This window comes from Sander lucioperca, chromosome 18 (genome assembly GCF_008315115.2).
Source record: "Sander lucioperca isolate FBNREF2018 chromosome 18, SLUC_FBN_1.2, whole genome shotgun sequence".
NCBI classification, from domain to species: domain Eukaryota; kingdom Metazoa; phylum Chordata; class Actinopteri; order Perciformes; family Percidae; genus Sander; species Sander lucioperca.
In genome coordinates this window covers 23,365,054-23,387,462 of record NC_050190.1, presented here as the reverse complement: position 1 = coordinate 23,387,462, position 22,409 = coordinate 23,365,054, and the positions used below count along the sequence as shown (strand labels likewise).

Sequence of the window (22,409 nt, the reverse complement as noted above, 5' to 3'; positions counted from 1 at the left end):
ATATTTAGATGTATTTATATACCTCATGTGTAAAGTTAGAGTAAATGTCAATATGAAATAAAGTTTCATAGCTTAGTCAGTCAATTGAATAGAAATGAGACCACCACCTCAATTATACTTTGTTTTTATAAGTTGTTATTATGGCCAAGATTAAGTTCATGTGATGGACGGACCTTTCTTTACATTTTTTTGTTTTTGTTTAATTTGGTTTTACTACCCCATGACAAATATATTAATATAATACAGCAGTCCATTACAAAACACTACTCCGTTTACCTCTTTGTGTAATGAGGCTGCTGTTACATTAACAAATCTGTTAATTCACAAAAGAATTTTACTGAAGGGAAAAAGTTCCCAGAGCTAGCGAGCGTGTTAATTGCTTGCTAGCTCAGTTTCTGACGAATTGGGAATTTTAGGGACCGCTGGGCCCCTGGCACTTTCGTTCTCGGGCTTACAAAATCTTTACAAAAACAATAGGTTCTTCTTTCAGTCACTCGAGCCCTAAACATATTTGAATATGGTGTAGTAGTAGGAGGAGGAGTATCCAGCAGCATCTCCCCTCCCTTTCTGTCCAGCAGGAAGTTTAACTTCTTCAGTTGGGAGTTGTTGAGACGGTGCGGGCGGTTAAACCGTAGGATTGAACCAACAACCAGCCTGTAGAGAATGACTTGAACAACGGATGGCAGGACAGTTTCCTCCCGGTCTCGAAGCTTTATCGGATTAGCTAATATGCAAGAAGACTCAAAATACTCAGACGGGAACCGGTATTTTACACCAGCTCCGAGTTAGTCAACTGTTGAGTTGTGTTCGTAAAGGCATTATGGCAAACGTTAAAGTTGCCATTCGAGTCCGTCCTCTCACCGCAAGGTAAGTTATAACGGTAGCTAATCTTATCTAACAGTTAGTTAAGGTAGTGCTTATTAAACGACTTAATACATGGACATTATAAGAGCTAACTTTATTGTAGTTGCCTCCACATTTCACTTCATATCAGAACTGTTGTTGCGAGTCATGGGACTTTGGCTGCTGCTTGATGCTAAATACATACAAAACAATATGCTTCTCATGTTGCCTTTTGTATTAACGTTACCTAAGTCATAACAGAAACGAACGTCAAGTTAGCTAGCTAAAAACTCTGCAGTGGTGCACATGGTGGATGATGACAACTGTGGCTGTCAGTAGTGTTGTCTGACTAAGCAGCTTGTTTGTAGTTTAAGTGTGTGTGGTGCTGAGTAATGTACATAAAACGTGAGCTAGTTAAGGTTTAAATTGTCTCACTGCAGCCAGTTATCTTAACACAACAACTATTACGGTAATAGGGTGTATAATTAGACATTAATTCATGTATTCAAAACACCTTTGCTGTCTCTATTAAAGTAAATAAATGAAACCCCAGAGCCTAGTTTTATCTCAAGATGTCAAGAAACCCCAAGTATTCACCCCTTAACAGCCAGTTTTCACTTTTTTTTTCCAATTAGCTTTAAGGTTGAAAAAAACAAACATTACAACTAATGTTGATTAATCAATGAGTCGATCAGATAACAAAAGATTGAATTATTAGTATTAATTTCAGGCATACATCCTAAACGATTGCTGGTGCCTGCTTCTCAGATGTGATGATCTGCTATATTTCTGCCTTATATGATGTAGTAGAAGTAGTAAACTGAATACCTGTGGGTTTTGTATGGGTGGTCGGACAAAACAAGCCCTTTGAAAATTGTTTGTATAGACAAAAAAATCAATATCGGAAATAAATATTAGTTGCAGCCCTACTTATTCCGCATTGTATTATAGTATCATAGTATATTGTGTGTCAGCTTGCTCCAGCTGTTTTATTGAAGCTAAAGGATGTTTACGCTCAGTAAAATGTTCAACCCACAACTCCATGTTTTACATGGCTGCACCTTTCCATTAAATGGAAATACTCTGGATGTCTTGTGCATCATTTTATACAAATCCCCCTTAAATTGAACCTGACATTGGGGAACTTTGGGATCTCCACTAACATTGAATATAGACTTCTTTATATAAATGTCCACAAAGTTTTATCTACAATGTTTGCTTGCACAGAATTAGTTTGTAATGAATAGCCCACCTGTGTAACAGTAAAAGTGGTACATTTCATAACATGACACAGGAAAGAAGATTAAGTCACCTTATGTTATTTAGGCTTGTACTTCATCATTTTTTTCTTTTGTTGTTTAGATAATTAACTCTGTAAGCCATTCTTCTAAGTAAACATGTGTAATATACAAAACAGTCTTAACTCTCATTTGCTCATTTTACTTTAAGCTATTCCTTTCGTTTAGTGAGAGACATTTATGGAAAAGTTTTTCCCCTGTTTTACAATGCTGTGAAATCTGCTGTTTAAGTAGCAGAGTAACACAGGGAGGTTGTAAAGTTGCTTTGCTTCACTGGAGCTCCCCTTTACATTAACAGGCAAATTGCTACAACATGCTGAATAACAGATACTCCGGATCTGGGGATATAGTACATATAAAGTCTATAGTAGTACATTGAATTAAATGGAACTCCTGCAGAATGTTTTGAGGGGTGCATAATCTGAAAGGCCACTACAGTACCATAACAAAGCATTATTCAGGCTATGGAGGGCTGGACAATGAATCTTTTAACCAGCCTTCCTGGTATTTTGCATAACAATAGAATTTCTTCTACATTATGTTCACTGTCATGCAAATCTCTGCTTCCTGATTTCTGGTTCTGTCAGTCTCACTTCCCTCTGCTCTTTTCTATTTTTTTTTTTTTTTTAAGTCAAGGATGTATTTCCTTACTTATATATTTGAGTATGGACCTGCTGTGTGACGGAGATAACATTAACACCAGCCTGGTCAGCTGCATTCCTCATTCGGCCGGGCACAGAAGTGTGTTGCCCATTGTTTTAGGATTCAATGCCCCCCTGAGAATGCAAGAAGCCACTCACATGTGCAAAAAACATGTCAGCTTGATTGTGTAATTGCTCGTCTTGGGTTTATATCAACACAATTTTTTATGAGGTTTACTATTTTCCACCACCAACCTCCTCTACTTCATGCTACTTAGAGTCTGACATTGAAGGTTGGTGGTTTCGGGTTGGGCCACTGCTGGGGTTGGCAAAATGAGTCCCGCATGGTGAACACAGGGACGAAGCGTTTCCACTACAGACAGCATTTGCCATCGTTATCGCTCCTGGAGATCAAAATTCTCTCAGCTCCATGTTGTGATTGCCTCCGTTTTCGTGTATGTTGCATCAGATGTGCTTGGTCCAGCTGCTAAAGCACACATAGTCGAACTGACCTTGTTTTAAACAAATGCGACAACACACTCTGGTCCCATTTGTACACACACACACACACACACACACACACACACACACACACACACACACACACACAAAACTTGTGCATGCTCTCTACTTTGTGGAAATAGAGGAAGTCTCTGGAGTATGTGAGGGTCTGTTTTCATTTGAATCTGAAACTGGTCAGTGACGATTTCATGGATCACACACACAAAGATTCATTGTGTTAACTGTCATGTGACAGCCTCAAGTCAAGTCGCCTAAATCTATCTGGACACCCTCTCAATTACATCTGCATCGGCCAAAAAGAGGATTTTCAACCTATTTGAATCAGTCTGGATGGTGTTGAATCCAAAGTGAAACCTTTGTTAAATCTGTGGTCGGTTTGCATTTGGAATGGGAGACACTGATCAATACTGATGGCGTCCTTTAAATCCTCTCTTCTCTATTGGAGGCATGTCTTAATGTTTTCTCTCCGGTTCGTTCTCTCTCACTTCTCATAAACATTCACATTTCTTTACGCTTCAGAATATGGATGTTTACAGAGTTGACTGAAACAATCGTTGTCTTCTTGCTCACAGGGAGAGTGCGGATGGGGGAAGGCTAGCAGTTCAGGTGGAGGACAAGCTTGTGAGCATAAAAAATGTAAAGGTGAGTTTTTGGTGTGAAAATATCCAAATATTATCATTAGTTGTGTGTCCTTTGTAGGGAGGACTGGGTGAATTGGGAGTAGTGTGTAGAGGGTATCTATCACAGCAACAGGATGTTTACAGCCTTGGATCAGTCTTTTCCTGCTTGATGTCACTGTTGTTTATTATATGTGTTGAGCTCACACATACACATGGATTGAGAGACCCCTCCTGTCAAAAACACGCACTCTGACACTCTGCACAGCAATACAGAAGAATATAATAAATAGACTGCAAGACAAGAAGAGTGTGCAGTGTTTTTTTACTGTATGGTGACAGATTTGTTTTTGGTTTGCTTCTTTTTTAGTTGTTTTAGGTTTCAAGGTGGTTCTGCACATTTTGAAATAATTATTATGTGAGCGACACACTCCTGTAAGCTGATACTTTCTCTAACTTACCAAGCTGCTGTGTCAGATGGCTGAGTAGACTTGTCTGATTGGATGAGCTGCACTGCCTGCAGACAGCCTGGTGCTGCATGCAAACATTTCTTTGTGAATGTTTGCATTAGCTAATATTGAGATGATACAACTTTTGTGTGTTTGAAGGCTATGGCTTGTAGATGCAAAAGTGACGATTGTTGAGGATCGTATAGTGAAATGTTTATCTCTTTTGTAATGCAAGCATGCAAAAAGATAAAAGAAATTCAGCTTTCAACTAATTTTAAAAGTCACATTTAGTTACAACATTCAAACTAGTCACGTACACAAAGACCTTTTGTTGATCAAATGGGTAGTTACAGAACTGCCCCTTTGGTTTACATTTGGTGACGTATAGAGAGAATTGGGGTGGGGGAGGAGAAAATCTGTTACAAATGATGTGATGGAGACAAACCACATATGGCCTCCCTCTGCCATTGAAAAGGATCAAGATTCCAAGGCTCTTGCGGGTCTCATGGGAATAATTATTTATGGAAAGTGGGACAGTTTTGGAAGATCTGAGACGGAAAGAAAAAAGGGTGGATTTTAAAAGACAATAAAGCTAAGTTACAAACAGCACGTACTACAAGCTATTAAGAGCTACTGAACTAGATTAAAAGTAAGAAAAAGATAAAGGGTGATGTTTTACAGTGTCTCCCAACTTGATATAGTTGTCAAACATGTCTTTATCGGTGGTTTGGAGCTCTGTAGGCCAGTGGCCAGCATTGCTCTTGGCTAATCCCTTACTACAAGTCCATTGTTGAATTTCCTAAAAGTGCTGAGGGGTTAAACAATCATGCTTTCAGGCAAGCCAATTGCTGTGAACAAAATTGATACCCAGAGCTTAGTGTTGCCTAATGCTGCAGTTAGAGAAAGGAACATCTATTTACATAGATGGTTGGGTGGGTTTATCATTTGGATAATGATTTAGATAATTGACAGCTTGGTTTGAAGTACACAAGTGACTAAAGGACCCTTTTCCCAGCCCTCTCCGTAATGTGAATCTACCACTGAAGTGTCCTTGAGCAAGACATTTAACTTTTACCAGCTCCAACAATGCTGTTTTTGCAACTAAACCTGCACTCGACAAATGTAAACATGATACCCTGATGTCACCTCAGACATTTTCCAGTGCAATTACACTGGAATCTGATAGTAACCCAAAATCTCATATGCCAAAAATGAAAGGTCAATTTCATGTTCTGGTGTCAGCCTTCAGAATGAAAGAGAAAGGCTTACAATTCTTGGCACTGTTAAACAAGAGCTATGCGACTCAATACTTTGACACCAACAATGTGATGGTATACACATATACTACATACATAGGTTAATCTAAATAACTGGTGCGCACAGATAATCTTCTTCTTCTTCATTACTGAGATTTACCTAAAAAAAAAAAAAAAGAGCTGGCTAAAATACATGTTGCAAAAAATACAGTGCTAACAAACTTGAAAAATGTCTTCTATATGCAAATAGTTTGAGTAAGTTTTAGGTAAAGTGGGCACACCTGAAGAGCTTTACGACCCTGTATAAAAAAAAACATTCCTGGAAAAACATTAAACGTCACAAATTGAAAATTACAGCATTGGTATCAGAGGGCATATTTCCCCTCAAAGTCAGGTGCTCCCAGTGAGAACAATAGCGTTCTCCAGGTTGAAAGCAGTGATTTAGAAGAAATGTTTAGATGCTGTACGGTTTCTCCAGTGCAACTGTTGTGCCTGGGAAAGTCCTAATGCTGATGTGCTGTCTTTCCTCAGTTCAGGGTTCACTCACAGTAAGCAGAAAGATGTTTACCGTTGATGCAGTGAGCCGACTAAAGAACTGGATGAGGAGTGAATGCGTTGCTAATGAATGGAAACAACTTGCTTGCAATTCCATTCCATAGCAGTCCCATACACAAAAGCTATAGTACCTGGCTTTTTTAAATAGCTCCTTTTTCTTTTTTGCTCTATTGTTTATGTTATTAAATGTAAGCAGGTGTTATCTTTATACATTTTAGTATGCAAATTAATTAGCTGTTTAGTATTGAAAGACAAATTCATTTGTTTCTTGTTCTTACCAAATTAAGTATTTGTACTGTATTGTTGACTGCTATTGGATCATATCAAATAAAAAAGAGAATGGGGGGGGAAAAAAGTAATGCTTTTGTACTTTACTCTTCTGTTTTCCTCCCTGTAGCTGGATGGACGTACAGACGGTGCTGTAGATTCGAGGGAGAAGCTTCTGGAGTATTGTTTTGACTACTGCTACTGGTCGGTGGACCCTGCAGAGCCTCACTATGCCTCGCAGGAGGAGGTAATGACCTAACTCCCTAACTAAATGTGTCTATTCAGTAAGCACTGGAATATCCAGCTTCTGGCCTTACTCTATATAAGGTAGTATTCCAATGATGACCAAATAATCACTGATCTACTACACTATTCCATTATTTTTTCCATTTACATGCTTTGAGGCGTAGCCTGAATAATGACTGAATAGTTCCCTCCACAGTATGTTAAAACATAAGAGTTTACATCCTGTATTCAGCCTCAAACCCAACTGTACTGTGGTTCCTCCTCCTTGTCGTTATTTTAGTGGAAATATAGCAAATAAACAGTGCTTTGACAGATTCCTTTACAGATATACGCAAGACTGGATTGTGAAAGGAAATAAAACACAAAGAGGGGTTCTCCTGGTGGAAAAAAATCACGACATATTTTTTGTTTACATGGCATTTTCATAATTGAACATTGGAACATTGCAGTCAGTATAGTAAGTGAGATTAGTCAACGGTTTATGTCTTTAGTTATGGATGAATCTAGTATATGTGTAATTTGGTAGGATCTGGTTTAACATGTAACCACTTGTGCAGCAGTACCTAAAGATTTGTCTTGTTTTCGTGCCATGTTATATGCCCTCTTGTGGGTGGAGACCAAGTGCGTGCTGATCCAGGCTTTTGGCCACAAGTTGACACTGGGCAAACACAACCTCTGTACCAAGAAAGAAAGCCCAGAGGAAACGCTGTCCTAGTAGGCAAACCACAACAAAATGGGTGTGCGTGTGTGTTGTGTGTTGTCTATGTTTTTACACAGATGGCCACTCGGGGGATATGATATCAGCTCCATCTGTTACCCAGAAGTCTTGTTGCCTCAGACATGGCATTACCAGAGTCATCTCTCTTTTCATGTCCTGGCTTTGATTGGGCGATTAGATATCTTTGTGTTGTTTTGATTAGGGGGTGTTGCAGGAACCTGAGACGGGCTCCACATCAAGAGGAAGTGGTCCCCAAGTCTATTACAGGAAAGCTCTCCAAAACCTTTTTTTTTTTAGATAAGTTCTCTCAATAATTTGTATTTACATCAAGTTTTCATTGTTCAGCACAATAGCTGCTCCATTACTGTTAGTCACTTTTTCTATCCTCTGCCACTCCCTCACTGCCCGTCCCTCCTCTTCTCAGAGCTGCCTTTGTATGTGTTTGAGAAAGACCGTGCTGTGATGATGGCCCACACGCTGCGCAGAGTAACAGACAACACAGCACTTCTTCCTTTTAAACCTCCTTTTCATTTCTCTCTCTGGCTCTGGCTTTGGTTGCAGCTGTCCTCAGCAGAATTATGTCCAGTCACAGTGGCCTGGTTGCCACAAGACATTCCTCTGTTGACCCGGGGTGGGCGAAAGGACACCAGCGAAGGACAGAGCTGCTGGATTTTATATTTGACCCCTCTTCCTGCACCAGAATCGTCAGCCGTTTACTGATCACGTCACAGTTGAATATATTTGAATTAGGCATTTCTCTGGTAAATGTAAAAAGCAGAAAAGGCTGTGTTTGTGTTGTAGGGCAGCAAGCCAGATTAATGGAGCACACTGGCAGGTGGACACTATAATTCAAGAGCCATTCTAAATATTTTACCAGACAAATTGCTTTTTAGAACAGTGACGAGCCTGTCTAAGCGGTGGGTTTAGGAAGGCAGATTTGTTATCCACACAACCAAAATCTTACAGCAATGTTGGGACTTGATGTTAAATTTCCCACACTGTTGTGTCGCCTCATTTCACATAATAGCATTACATTTAGGCTCTCAAGTGAGGGTATGGATTTAGTTTCTCTCTTACCAACCACATACACTTTTAACACATTAATGAGTTGATGCTGTTTTTGCCAGCTCTGGATTTTCTCTCGGTTTTTACTTTTAAAATATCTTTAAGCATTAACCTTTTTTTTCCAGATTACTTTTTTGGGCATTTTAGGCCTTTAATTCCACAGGACAGATGAAGACTTGAAAGGGGAGAGAGAAGGGGAATGTCATGCAGCAAAGGGCCGCAGGTCGGAGTCAAACCCGCGGCTGCTGCGTCGAGGAGTAAACCTCTATATATGTGCGCTTGCTCTACCAACTGAGCTAACCCAGCCACTGGTTTTCTTTTTTTAGAGCAGAAAGACAGACTTGCTCTGAATTCGGCTTGCACTGTAGTCCCCATGAGACTGAGACAATCTGGGCCAGTGGTGGAATGAGACATGGGGATCTTAACTCTTGCTTTTCCAGTCCAGTGCTATCCCACCACACCCAGTGCCCCTCAGAGACTGGCTGCCCAGCCCCTCCCCACTCCTGAGCTTTACTGTCTGCTGTACATGTCCATGCATCACTGATAGTTTACACCAGATACTTGTGAGGGTTTCCGTCAATGGAGAGAGTAGACAGAAATGCGGAAGCTAACTATATGTTGGGGTGCCGATGTGGTTGCGTACGTGTCGCTGAGGGCTCCTCACAAGAAAAAGGCTTGTCTTACCGGCTGGAAGGCTCAGTTTTGAAGTTGTATCTGTGGGTCAAAAGAGTTTCTAGAAGAAGGTTGAGCAGAGAGGAAGGAGAAGGGCTCTGCCAGGTGAGAAGAAGTAGGTTTTTGGAAGAGATCCATAATCCATAATGGGAGCCAGCTGTTGGGACTGTTTGTCTAAACGCTGCCTTTGTTTTGGGGCTAGATATTGAACTAATAAATAGCTTTTTCCACTATATAATAAAGCAAAACCCTCAGCTTGTTTATTGCTTCTGACAGTAAGAAACATGGGAGAGGAAAGAAAAAGCAGAGGACTTGAGACGGAGAGTGGCAAGAGAAACTGATTAGGCACGAATAGAGAGTGCAAATGTGAATTCCTCGGGTAGAGTAGGAGCAGAAGCGGAGGACAGGAGGGGAAATGGGCGGGGGGGTCCACTGTGCGCCTGCAGCCCCCAGCTCTCGCCTGCCAAACTCACAGCTGCTTCACTAAGTAATTTTTCACAGTTACATTTCAGCGCAAAGACGTCACTGCTGAGGATTCGTCTCAGAGCACAATGCTGTTTTTTATTGCCAAAAGGAGTCGACTTGCTGGGGTTTTTCTCCTCCTCCCCCTCCTCTTCCTTCTCCTCCTTCTCCTCCTCCTCCTACTCTTCTGTCTGTGTGTGTGTGTTTGTGATTTGATTATGCTCGCAGTGTTTCTAGGTCTGTGTGTCAGTGGTGCTGTAGACTAGGGAGAGAGAATAGCTTCTCTGTGTATCCTCCACACACACGTGTGCATTTACTCCCCCCTTAACACAGTCTGGTCCAGTTCAGCCTGGTTTGAATTAACCACAAACAGGACACCAAATAAACCACATGCTGTCAACAAGAAAGAAAAAATAGGAGATCTACGATCTACGCCATATGAATGCAGGACAAGCACCTGTGATTTATGTATGGACTTACTGCGAGGAGTTGTAACAAGAGAGACTACATGTGGTTGGGTGGATGTACATCACAAAAGGTGCACGTAACTCCTCTTAAAAAGAAGAGTACAGTCTGCAAATTATAACTCTTAACTGCACACTGTCAATTGGCAGTCTGGGTGCCAAAGATCTAACTAAGATTTAATTATCTGCCAATTATTTTCTCAATTAAAAATGTCTATAAAATGGTAAAAATGGCCATAATGTGATTATTATTGAGTATTATTGTTCTATCTGACCACTGTATTTCATAAAGACTGAGTTGAGACAGCAAAGGAGCCTTTTCACAAACATGGTAGACACACTGTATGTTCTCTTTATTTTGGCAGGTTACAGCTTTTTATTTGCCATCAGTGATAAGAACAACCTTTTCGATGACCTCCAAGCCGAATTTGTGTTTGTGTTGCTGCATTTATTTTAAAGGAAGGAGGTTGTGTTTTTGTTCATAATATCTCAGAAACCTGGTAGAAAGTTAGGTCATGGAACAAGGAGCGAGTGATTAGCTTTTGTGCAGTTTTGGAAACAGATAGTATCCTGGAATTTTCTTAAAGAATTTCTTAACATTGGGGCATTTTTAAACATTTTTCTTCTTTTCCCCTTATAGCTGCACATACTTTAATGAAATAAGTCTGGAATGTATATTCCATCATTGTCTATTTTGATGCACATCCAGAAGCAGTATTTTTTATATTGTTAAAATAACTAATGTAAATAATGTTTTTGCAGCCTTTGTGGATGTACATATGTGCTCACTTTGTGACATCATCTGGCAACTTAAATACACACGTATGTCAATAACACAAAATAAGTGATCACAAATGGAGTCCTAAAGGACAGAACTGGGTGGTCTTTGTTTAATCGCATCTTTTCTACATAGTATTCAGCCAGAGTTTTAATATTTATGGACTATGAGTGTGGGTTTTCAAATCACACACTCAAATGATATCCAATAGTGCAACATGACATCATGACTTTGTGTAAACATACACGCCACTTTCCTAAAGACAACTGGCGTGTTACATACTTACATAACATATACGTAAACATGCACACCACGTGGCGTCGCAAGAACGTGCCGTGCTATCGCGAGAACAACGTCACACGCGTGTAAAAAAAAAAAAAAAAGGTTGGGTTGGGAAAGGCTTTAGTAACACTAAAAAAACGACAAAAACATTACGGTGACCAACGTCACACGCTTAGGAAAACAATAAACGGTTGGGTTTAGGAAAAGAACACTGGGGAAGGCTTTATTTAAAAAAAAAAACAGTTGACAAACGTTACACGCGAACTCCGCCCCCTCCTGGGTAAAAGCCCTGTGTTTTACCCATCCGCCACCCCAACCAACCTCTGTCCTTTCATACTACTTGCTACAGCGATAATTCACATGTAATATAGGTCAATGGAGGCCAAACGGCGTTTATAAACATAACTACAGAAATCTGTTTAGAATAATACAACAAGGACGAAGCATGTAAACTGCGCTGTTTGTTTAGAATGGAACGGATCGCAAGTGGATCCGAATGAAGAAACGTAAAAAAAAAAGAAACATATTGTTGTCACTGCCCACGACTTGTTTAAACTGCTTCCATACCTCCGACTTTCCTCCACACTTGCTCAAAGTTAATTCTCCTGTTTTTCTTTTTTTCTTTACATCTTCAAGCTCCCGGTGTGATGCGTGCGAGAGGAGGAGACTCCGCGCATTAAGTGCTGCATTTTGTAACTGCAGCCTAACTTTTGTAGGCTACACATTTGTTACTTTTATATAGCCTGTATATTTATAATATTTCTGATTATGGCATAGCTTTCTCCCCACCCAAATAGGATAATAAGGTAATGGATAAAAAAAAAAAAAAATTGCTTGATCAAGGGTCCGGCCCGGGCCCGGCCCGGCCCAAAGATGTGGCAGAAAATAACAGCCCGAGCCCGACCCGAGGTCCGGTCTGGCTCGGGTCGGGCTCGGGCCGAGAATCTAAACTCTAATTCTCTGCCACGATTTTTTTCTCACGAAGTGTAATGTTTATTGCACACATGAACCATGACAAAACAAAACAAATTGGCAGTACCAAACATAGATTTTTTTTTTTGGCACCTATAGCACATTGCGCATCACCACAAGCCTGTAAACATAGAGGCTTTAATGAATAAAGAAAATAAAGTTTACTGGCCATTTAAGTACAGTAGACTACCAAAAATGGTGACATATAATACATTGAACTACTGTAAATATGGCCCTGATACAGGCTCTATCTGAACTCCTTGAACATGTCTTTACATAATTAAAACATGTCAATGTCAAATGCTTTCAATAAATTAATTGAAGAAAAAAATCGAAGTCATTTAAAAATTAAATTGCGAACAGGGGTGAATCGAGATTGCGATTTATCGTGCAGGCCTAGTTGAGCTCATGTCAAACTGTAGTAATATTGCACCAGTTAATTCCCTAGTGAAGGTGCCCTATGTATATCACACAAGGCTCCCATCGGTCTGAAGGCTGGGGAAGTCATTTCCAGCCTGCCATAAAGAGTGTGACATGCAGCTCCGCTCTACAGTGTTGTGTTATGGTCCCTTTAACAAGGTTGGGGGAGGAGCAGCAAATCCCCAAACTCTCTCCAGATATGGTTTAATTTATTTGGTTTACGTCTCTCCTTTACCCCAATGTCAGTTGCAACCAGAGTGTACACTGAAACATGGAATTCACTTCCAGAGAGCCTCCTGCCTTCATTTTATTCACTTACCTGTCCTGTGTTCCTCTCTTTCCCCACTGTCCTTCATTCCCATGTGTAGGGAGGCCTGAGTAATGAAGAGCAGCCTATCTGTCTGGCTTGGGCATCTCTGTCTCCCTCCTCCCTCTCCTGCAGCCTCTCTACCCTCCCATGCTTTTTTGACCTACAAATTCTGTCCAAGTGTGACAAACGAGCGCGTTGTTTAACTCCCCGCCAAGCAGACAGCTCTGTCTCTTCTTTCTGCATGTGATTCTGTCTCCCTGTCTGTGTCCTCCCTCCCTCACTGTAGTCCACTCTACAAATGTCCCCCTCTTTCACCTCTGATTCTCTAACCTAGATTTCTAGCAGGAAGTCAGGACAAGTAAAATCTCCAGTGACATTTCTTTTCCTGTGTCTAAACAAAAGAATTTAGTTTTTGCTCAGGGCCCAGCTGTTTGTGTAACCCAGTTGGAAAGCGTGGGATGGGAACCGAGCGACCCTCGTCTCTTCTGCAGCTGTCAAGTCCTAGACATGGAGCAGAGTGAGGCAAAATATTTTACACAAGTAGATAGCAGTTTTGTTTGTATGACTGACCGTTTGGGAGAAAGTTGCATCTCAGTTTGCGCTTATTTTTTCGTTTGCAGTGTCAAGTCTTTCCATTGAGCTCAGAGACGTCCTCCCAGTGAGAGCGGTTGTGGAGGGAAACTAAATCTCAGTCCTCTTGGTTGCGTCAATCCTGGCAAAAGCACTGAGAAGCTGAAGTTTTTAAATGTGGCGAAGTGCTTCACATTGCTTGTCTGGCCTTTTGCCATCACCCTTGACGACGTCTCTCTCACACACACACACACACACACACACACACACACACACACACACACTTCACATAAATACTTCTCTGGGGTTTAGTGTAAAGCAAGGCCACATGAAACCAGACCAGCAATTGACATTTTCCACAGCCAGTGATTACAGGACTTAACTCATTACATAGGCATTACACCATTACTTTTTCACTCTTGTCAGTCTTTATGATTCTGTCTTTCTCTTTCACTATTGCTGTTCTTTTTCAACATTTCTCACCCGCTTTGCTGCCTTCCTCCACTTTTTTTTGTGTTACCAGGCCACCAACTAGGCTGCCACTTTAGGAAAAACAAACATGGAACACAGTTTTTTTTTTTTAAATCATGGTGCAGATCTCTGACAAGAAACCCAGCTGTTTTTCAGAAGACCTCATTTTCCTGAAAGAGGTCTGGTTCAACTTAGTTAGACACACGTGACATTTCAACTTTCCTTTTGATCTGTTGCCTAAGTAGGATTGTACAAGGTAACATCTCTTTGTATGTCACTACTTTATTTAAAACTGTCTGTCATGCATATCATGTGGTGGTATTAATTTAAACTTGTGTGTACATTAACATGCTCTCTCTTTCCAGCTGCTGCCATTACATTCCTTGAAATATAAATCTTGGAGATAGTAGTGTGCTGTGATTGTGGCGTTTGCAGATGAGAGTATTGTGCAGCCAAATATCTCTGTTAATGCATCCCTGCATGACTGGATGATAAAAAATGAAAGGAAAATGCTGTACGTATAGCAGCATTCTGTGACATGCAATAAAAGGGACAATTCTTTTCTCTGATTTTCTACTTGATCATATGATTTTTATGAGGCAAAGATGGGAGGAAGTGGATGACTTGTGCAAAAGGCCATGTTTTGGATCATAACCTGCTCTTCATAAATACTCCACACTATATGTCATGCATTTAAGCCAAAGCAGACTCTCCTTTTCTTTGCCTTCTGCTAAATCTTGAGCCCCTTTGCCACCTTTTCTAACCCTAAAGCCTTGTTTAATTCTTCCTTCCTAACTCTCTGTTTTGACCGGATGATTTTGACCTGCATTTCCTGTAGAAGAATGAAATCTATATTCTGCTTTTCCTCTTTCATTGTTAGATTGTTTGCACTTTTTTTTTTGTCAGAAAGGGAAGCAAACTGTGAGGCTTTTGTCCTTGTTGTGGATGCTGTTTCCTCTAAGTGGCTTAACCGAGCAGAGACACACATGCACATACACATGCACGTGCAGCGGCCTGCTGATGACAACCGCCTTCCTGTTAATGGAGGTGTTTAGTCTGTCCCCTGTGTGTTTTGAGGCGACCGACAAGCCTGCACGCTTACTGTGGCTCTGGCCCAGTTGCTTTATCTCCAGGCTGTTTTTTCTCCTTCTTCATTTGATCCTGGAGTACATTTCCATTCCCACAATGCAACCTGTCGCTTACATCAACTGCTTTGTTCGTCCAAAAATACCACCCAATGCTGCAGGGAAACTGTGAAAGTAGGTTGTGGCAGAGGGCCATTATGTCCATTTAAGCAGCTGGAGCGCGATGGCACAAATTACACACAATTGTCTTCTGATATAATTTGGTGTGACCATAATGACAAACGACAGGATTGTTTTAATGTTGCCTGACATGAGGTTGGAATAAGTTTATGCTTCCTCTTGTGGTTTTGTTCAGAGGTCATTTAAAGTGTTTTGCAGACTTTTGATAAAACTTAATGGGCAAAAAGAGGTAGAAACCAAGAAAACAAAAGGAATAGTGTACAGAGAGAAAAGAGAGAGTCAAGTTTAGAGCGAACGTGCACAGTTGAAGTGAAGTTCCTGCTCTTTGTGCTAAGCCTGGAGGGACCCTCAGCCTTAGTCGTAGCCCCGATAGAGTAAGTTTAAGAGGGTCAACTTTAACAAGCGCCGTATTGATTCTCTGTGTGAGGGAGGAGAGGGTGTCCGTGTCTGTTTTTGAACATTAGGATGAGGACAAGACTGGGGCGGCGCTGCTTTTTGTCTTCATGTTTAAGCCTCCATTCAGCCAAGAGGCAGGGGGCAACACTTGGTGGTCTGGACTCCAGGGGGCTGCACACTTTGTCACATTACTATTTCTTGGGCAACAGTTACATAAGGTGCTCATTTTCTTTTTGACATGAAATTAAATTTAGCAAATAGGTTATACTTTGTTGGCTAAAATTCATTTATGGTTTATGTACACTATATTGCTTACATTCCCGGCTTTTTTTTAGCAAGGTCCCTGGGGAAATGGATGTAACAGCAGTTAGTTAGGCTTAGAGCTGAAGCAATTAGTCTATTATTTGATCAGTCAGTTGATAGAAAATTAATCAGCAGCTATTTTGGTAGTTGATTTATCGCTTCAGTCACATGTCAAGCAAAAAGACCAAACATTCTGTTTACACCTTCTGAAATGTGAGGATTTTATGCTTTTCTTTGTCATGTATGATAGTAAATGTAATATTAATTTGGGTTTTTAAACTGTTGGTCTAATGATCTATGGCAGCAGTCTGAATAATTTATGTTGGGCATAATGGGCATTTTCCACAATTTTCGAACTTTTCGAAAAACACAACACGATTAATCAATGAAATAGTCTACAGAATAATTGGAAAGTAGTCAGTAGTTGCATTCATCAGTTAGTGCTAAACGTGTTCAAATGGATTCCATACATAGGAATAATGATGTGTTGGATGTCTTTACCACAGTGCCTGTTGGGTGATTTATAAGGTCATAGAGTAAGACAGCTGTTGTGGCAGCACTTTTACTAGTTCCACGTGGCTGTTATCTGCAGATGGTTGGCTAGGCTACAGAGTAATGAAAAATGTGTTTGTAGGGTTTAGGTAACAGTTATTTTCTTAATTTAATATTCTGTGTAGTTCTTTTTTGATAAATAGTTTAGTCTGTAAGCTGTCATGACTTAAAGGCTTAATCTATTATCAAGCTTGTTTTTTTTTATTATTTTTTTTTTTATGAATAATCAGCTATTATCAGAAATGTAAGATGATTCCAGTAATCTGAATGTAAAAAATGTAACTAATACTTTGCATCTCAGTAAAAAGCAGGGTAGCATTAGTCGTACTACTTGTTCTGTAAATGGTATTAGTCAATAATTGAATAAGTGATTGACAGAAAATTAATTGGTAACGATCTTAATAATCATCATTTGTAATTTTTTAAGCAAAAACTGCCAAAGGAATCAGTGGTTCCAGCTTGTAATTTGTGAATATTTGCTCATTTTCTTCGATGATAGTAAATTGAATGTCTTTGGTTTTGGATTGTTGGTCGGACATTTTTCATTATTCTTTAACTTGTTTAAGACTAATTGATTAATTGAATAAATGATCAGTGGCTTTTGAAAGCAAAGTAACTGAAAACATTTAGTTTACTATATTCTAGTGACCTATGGTGCTGATTAACATTTCAAGCAGTTAATCAGTATTCTATATTACATTTTAACAAGTCGCTGTCCTAACCTTGGCTGTTGGTTTGCGCGCTGGTTTTTGCTTTATCAGTTGGTCTGCTGTGGTTAGATAAGACATTGATCTCTGTGTGAGTGTTGAACATTTTATGTTTCTCAGAGAAATCCTAAGGTTGTTGAATATTAACACACACAGATTTCACACACTCCTGAGAACAACCAGATGAGCATTGAATCCTTTCAGGGTGCTTTCACAAGGCCAGGGCCTTAAACAAGTGCTTTCAACCACATCCAACCTAAACCTATTCCCACCATTTTGTAAGCCTAGAGTATACACAGGCTTAGCTCCAGGTTCTCGCTTCTCCCGACAGTGGTTGGCCGTCACACACACGGGAGGTATGTTGAAATGATTCCTGTGTTTGATCCGTGGAGGTCGTGGTAGCTTTGAGAGCATTCCTCCTCTCTCCTCTGTGTACTTACCCACCAGTATCTGTGGTTCAGGACCCCTCACTGATCCCCAAGGTGTGTTATGGTTCTGGAGGGGAATGTGCTGTGTCTCAGGTCTGCTCTAGATCAGGTTGCTGCCCCCCCGAGGCATGTGTTGCCTTTGGACTGAGCCTTTGGATTGCCGATGGGGCCACATGTCCCCTGGAACTCGTTCTGATGGAGTTTCTTTTTGCTTATCAGTAATGAACAATGGAAAGATAACAACAGAGAAGATTGATCATTTGTCCATTTGCCTTACCTCTAACAAGTAACATGCACACACAGAAAGTACTATAGCCGCTGCTGCCCTATAATAAATAGGCTATTAGGCAGAAAACACCCACATTGCTCACCATTCACAATGTGTCGTGTGGAGCAAGATGTTCCATTATGGATCTGTTGTGCTCTCACAATGCAAAGATATTTGACTTTGACACCCATACGAAGATAAGTATCTGCAAATTCTATGCCTCTGTGACGCCAAGTAAAAAAACTTTTAAATATAATATGCTGGTTTGCTGTTTGTCACCTCTGAAAGTGAATTAGGTCCATAGTTCTCCCCTGGCATCCGTTTTTTCCAACTAGTGTAAATTGAATGACAATGGTGCCAAATATAGAGCTGAAACGCCCAATCAACAGCACCACAAACAGCAGCCTCCAAAATGACCATGAAATTTAATCAACACCTCTCACCTCAACAAAAACTGAACATTGCATCCTTTATGTGGTTAGGATTGATATCAAGACTGTTGCATTAGACTGCATACATTTAAGATAGGTGTACCTAATAAACAGACAACTGAGTTTATATTCCAGTATATGTATACATTCTTGTAATAATATTAAATTATAGGTATGCATCAATAAAAAAAAGTAGTCAGTTATCATGGCTTAACTACATATGACTATCTTGATAACAGTTTAATGTAAATTGCATTTAAACATGCAGCACTTCAGTACTTCAGACCATTTCATCACAGAAGCTCATTTCATTAGGTTTATACAAAACTAATTTGATATGTATGTCATATGACTGTGAGTCAGTAGTAATGAACAAGGGATGACCATCAGGAGTTTCTGTATGATATTGTCATGATAAATTGTTAATTGATAACATTTCATACGCCTTCTGGCATGTGCTTCGTACTAGATAAAGTTGTCATAAAAAAAACCAAGTTGTTGTGATTAGGCCTCGTGCTAAATAATTTCCAGACTCTCAGATGCAGACACACAGAGAGAAGGAAAACAAGAGGCCTCAGGTGATTGTTTTGAGTGGGAATCTCGCGGATCCCCCGTCTCACCACAGCGCCTTTAGGCAAGGTTTATTTTCCTGACCCTGTCACTTTTTTTTCTACCCTCACATTTGATTCTCTCACATACACATTTTGCAAAGTTGTTTACCCAGAGTATTAACTGACCTCCCTGCTCCTTACCCAAACACCTCAGCAGGAAGCAACATTACCTTCCCACCACTGGCCCGGTGCCACAGCATTGTGACTGTGAAACCTTGGTGTAAATCTACACTCATGTAAAAACACAATGCGATTAAGATCAAGGACATCGGCTTACACTGTAAACACCTCACCAGCCCACAAGAGCACCTACTTTTTTCCTAGTAAAACACGCTTTCAGATGGTTTTGCAGGCATTCTCATTCTTACCTAAAAGACTTCAATCGTTAACATTTTCATCCTGAATCAGCAACCTTCTTAATTATCTAGACATTTTTGACTGCACCCAGGTATACATTTATATAGACATACCATATAAGGCCTGTCCTGACCTGGTTTTAGTCTTTCTTTGTGTATTTGTGATTTAGGTTGTGTGTGTGTGTGTGTGTGTGTGTGTTAATGTTCTTTAGGTGTTCCAGGACCTGGGTGTGTCGGTGCTGTCCGGAGCCTCAGAGGGCTACAATGTGTGTCTATTTGCTTATGGCCAAACAGGATCTGGAAAGACGTACACCATGATGGGGACACCGGTAAAATCACTGGATGGCACTATATACATACGCACCAGGCACATTTTAGGCAATGCAGCTGTTACACAAAATCTATACCCAAACCATGCTGCACTGCAAATATGCAAATGTTACATTCTGTAATGAACAGCATTTAGTTGTGACCCAATTCTACATGGCAACTGTCAAAACAATACTACCTCACTTTCTGTTTTGTTTTTTGTTTCTCTTCTGTACAATGTCAGGACTCCATTGGCTTGACTCCTCGGATCTGTCAGGTACATCAGTGGATTGTACAATTCATTATAGTTTGCACACTAATAATTCAACTATTTTTGTATCCGGTGTTGTAGTGTAAAGTCAGTTGCATTTCTCTTTTCCTTGCAGGGTCTCTTTAGGTCTGAAGACACTTTTTCTGATGGGCAAAACTCAAGCAGAGTGGAGATCAGGTACTGTGTTATTAATGTCTGACTGTGTGAATGTCTTTGCCTTTTTAATCACTGCAATTTTAAGTGATTAAGTAAGTAATGATGTTGACATTCAAATTAGAAGGGTACTTTCAGAACAATTATGCTGCAAAGCTGCAGGCAAAACAATGCATATCAAAAAGTTGATTTCCTTTCCTTGTCGGTTTTTCTTATCCTCAACGTCTTGAAGGCAATGTTAATTTGACAAATGCAAATATGCTTTATGGGTTCTCCCTGACGTAAGGAAAAGGAAAATGATTAATTTCCATTGTGTAGACTGTGTTTCTGGGTCGTTTGGTTGGACCAGCGGTCTAAAACGCAGATCATAACCATGACTACGACCCTGTTCACATAAAGCTGGGGGCCATTGTGTTGTGTCACCCCCCTACTTTGTGTCTCTGCACTGTAAACTTTCCAATAAAGGCAAAATGCCAGAAAGTTTAATGACATCATATTAAGTGTCTTCATAGCAGGATGTTGTCTTAGGCTGCGTTCAGACAGACAGGGTTGTGTGGCGGGGGTGTCACTGAACTGGCCCATTTGTGTGACGTCCTGGGCAGTTCAGTGCTTTTGTTTGGTGTTTTAAAACTTTGTTGTGGCAGCAATAGGGGCAGTGATGTTTCCTGTTTACTGTACGGGACTCTCACACTGCCTCAACACACACTGACAAGTCTGATTGCCGGTTACCTCAGCGTGATGTAGGGTTGCATTTCTCCAAAAGTTGAGTTGGTCTCAACTTTTCGGCACAAGCCTGCTGTGTTTTTTTTTTTTTTTTTTTGCATGTCCCCCCTGTGGCAAACCCGCCACCCCTCACTGCAGCCTAAACGCAGTACCCACATTCAAAATGAATGGAAAGACCCGTGTTTTTGCCGCGCCATCTCAGGTCCGGCGCTGGCTGTGTGAATGCCCACTCATCCCTCTGTCTCTGCAGCTTCCTGGAGATCTACAACGAGCGTGTGCGAGACCTGCTGAGAGGAGGAGAGCAGAAGAAAAGAGCCTCCCTGAGAGTTAGAGAACACCCGGAGAAAGGACCCTATGTACAAGGTGAGTGTTCAGGACACAGGAAAGTCTTCTTCTCTCAACACTGTCAACACATCATTTTCTGAAATCCTAGACTTGAATGTGTAACATGGTCTGCAGTATTTTGAGTAATGCTTGTGTCTTGTAAGTTTAGTTTATAAGTCACTGGTATGCGGTCAGGGATGGAATTTTGTTCAGTTGTTAAGCTCTCGATCTTGTCCTTGGAATTGTCCGTCATGGCTTTAATCCAGACTCCTCATGTAGCTTATCTTACTCTCTCTCTTTCTCCATCTGTCTCCTCATTCTTTCCCCCTCTTTCCTTCTCTCCCGCTCATTCGCCTGCGTTTCTATGTTTGAAGCCCCACATGATTTCATTGTCAGTATCAGGAGAAATCCCAGTTGACCAGAGGAAGTGAAGTCATTTCCTTGTGGTTCCAAGGAGAACACTTCACCACACACACACAGAGCACATTTAGGGCTCCCAGCTATTAAAGTTCTTCTCCATCAACACGTGTCCATCAAACAGTGTTTTCACACATTTATTCTGACGAAGTAATTTAAATATTTGTATAAAATGTCCATATTAAAACCAGGAGTAAGGAAAGGCATGTTATAGCACCATGAGGCTCTGTGTGCACATGTGTTTAACAGCCTCTTAAGATGTGATTCACACCTGGAAGTAGAGCATTGTTGAGGTTTTTTGCTTCTAAATGCTGTAGGAAAATATTACAGATCAAGCGTGAGCAAGTTTTGATGAGGCATTTCCTGTTTGTGTCTTTTTTACATTTCTATCTCTCTGTTTTTTTTTAATGTTTGCTGAAGTGTTATCAGTGTCAGGTCACTGTCAGTTTTATGCTTGCTGTTTTTCAGAGCTATCTCTAAAAAATGTTTACAAAAAGTGTTAAATAGCGTATCTTTTATATTATTATTTTTACTAACATTCCTATGGCAGCCAGCCATACATAACTATAACCTTAAAAAACTATCCTCTAGCTTCATTTCTTTCAATATTTTTAGACGATTCTGTAAAATCAAGCTATTTTTAATTCCCAGCTGTTGTATAATGTGCATCTTGTACCAGTCTTACTCTTACTCTTACAGGGAGTTTTCCGCTCAATGGTGTTTTAAGCCCCCAACGTCGACTTCAAGGCAGCGCTGCGACCGTCGACTTCAAGGCACCTAACCTTAACCTTAACTCTAACCCTAACCATTGCCTAATCCTAGTGCCTTCCAGTAGAGGGCTGCATTGGGATTGGGTCCCGCGGGACCCAACGCAAATCTGGCGGGGCGGGCGGTTTTAACTTTGCTGCGGGCGGTAGCGGGCGGCTAAAAAAAAAACACTGCGGGATCGGGATGTAGCCTGCAACCCCCCCACGCCAGCAGAAACCATAGATATACATATATACTGACTGAGTATAT

At 40.6% G+C, this 22,409-nt stretch overlaps 1 protein-coding gene across 1 annotated transcript in view; it reads left to right on the top strand.

Moving 5' to 3' along the window:
• The first annotated feature begins 509 nt into the window (after window positions 1–509).
• Window positions 510–22,409, top strand: part of stard9 (StAR-related lipid transfer (START) domain containing 9) — a 45,588-nt gene continuing 23,688 nt past the window's right edge. The window contains exons 1-7 of the mRNA XM_031309983.2: window positions 510–867; window positions 3,877–3,946; window positions 6,579–6,695; window positions 19,408–19,524; window positions 19,749–19,781; window positions 19,891–19,952; window positions 20,902–21,014. Coding sequence (XP_031165843.2) covers window positions 821–867; window positions 3,877–3,946; window positions 6,579–6,695; window positions 19,408–19,524; window positions 19,749–19,781; window positions 19,891–19,952; window positions 20,902–21,014 — 559 coding nt within the window. The 5' untranslated portion in view covers window positions 510–820. The remainder of the gene's footprint in view (window positions 868–3,876; window positions 3,947–6,578; window positions 6,696–19,407; window positions 19,525–19,748; window positions 19,782–19,890; window positions 19,953–20,901; window positions 21,015–22,409) is intronic.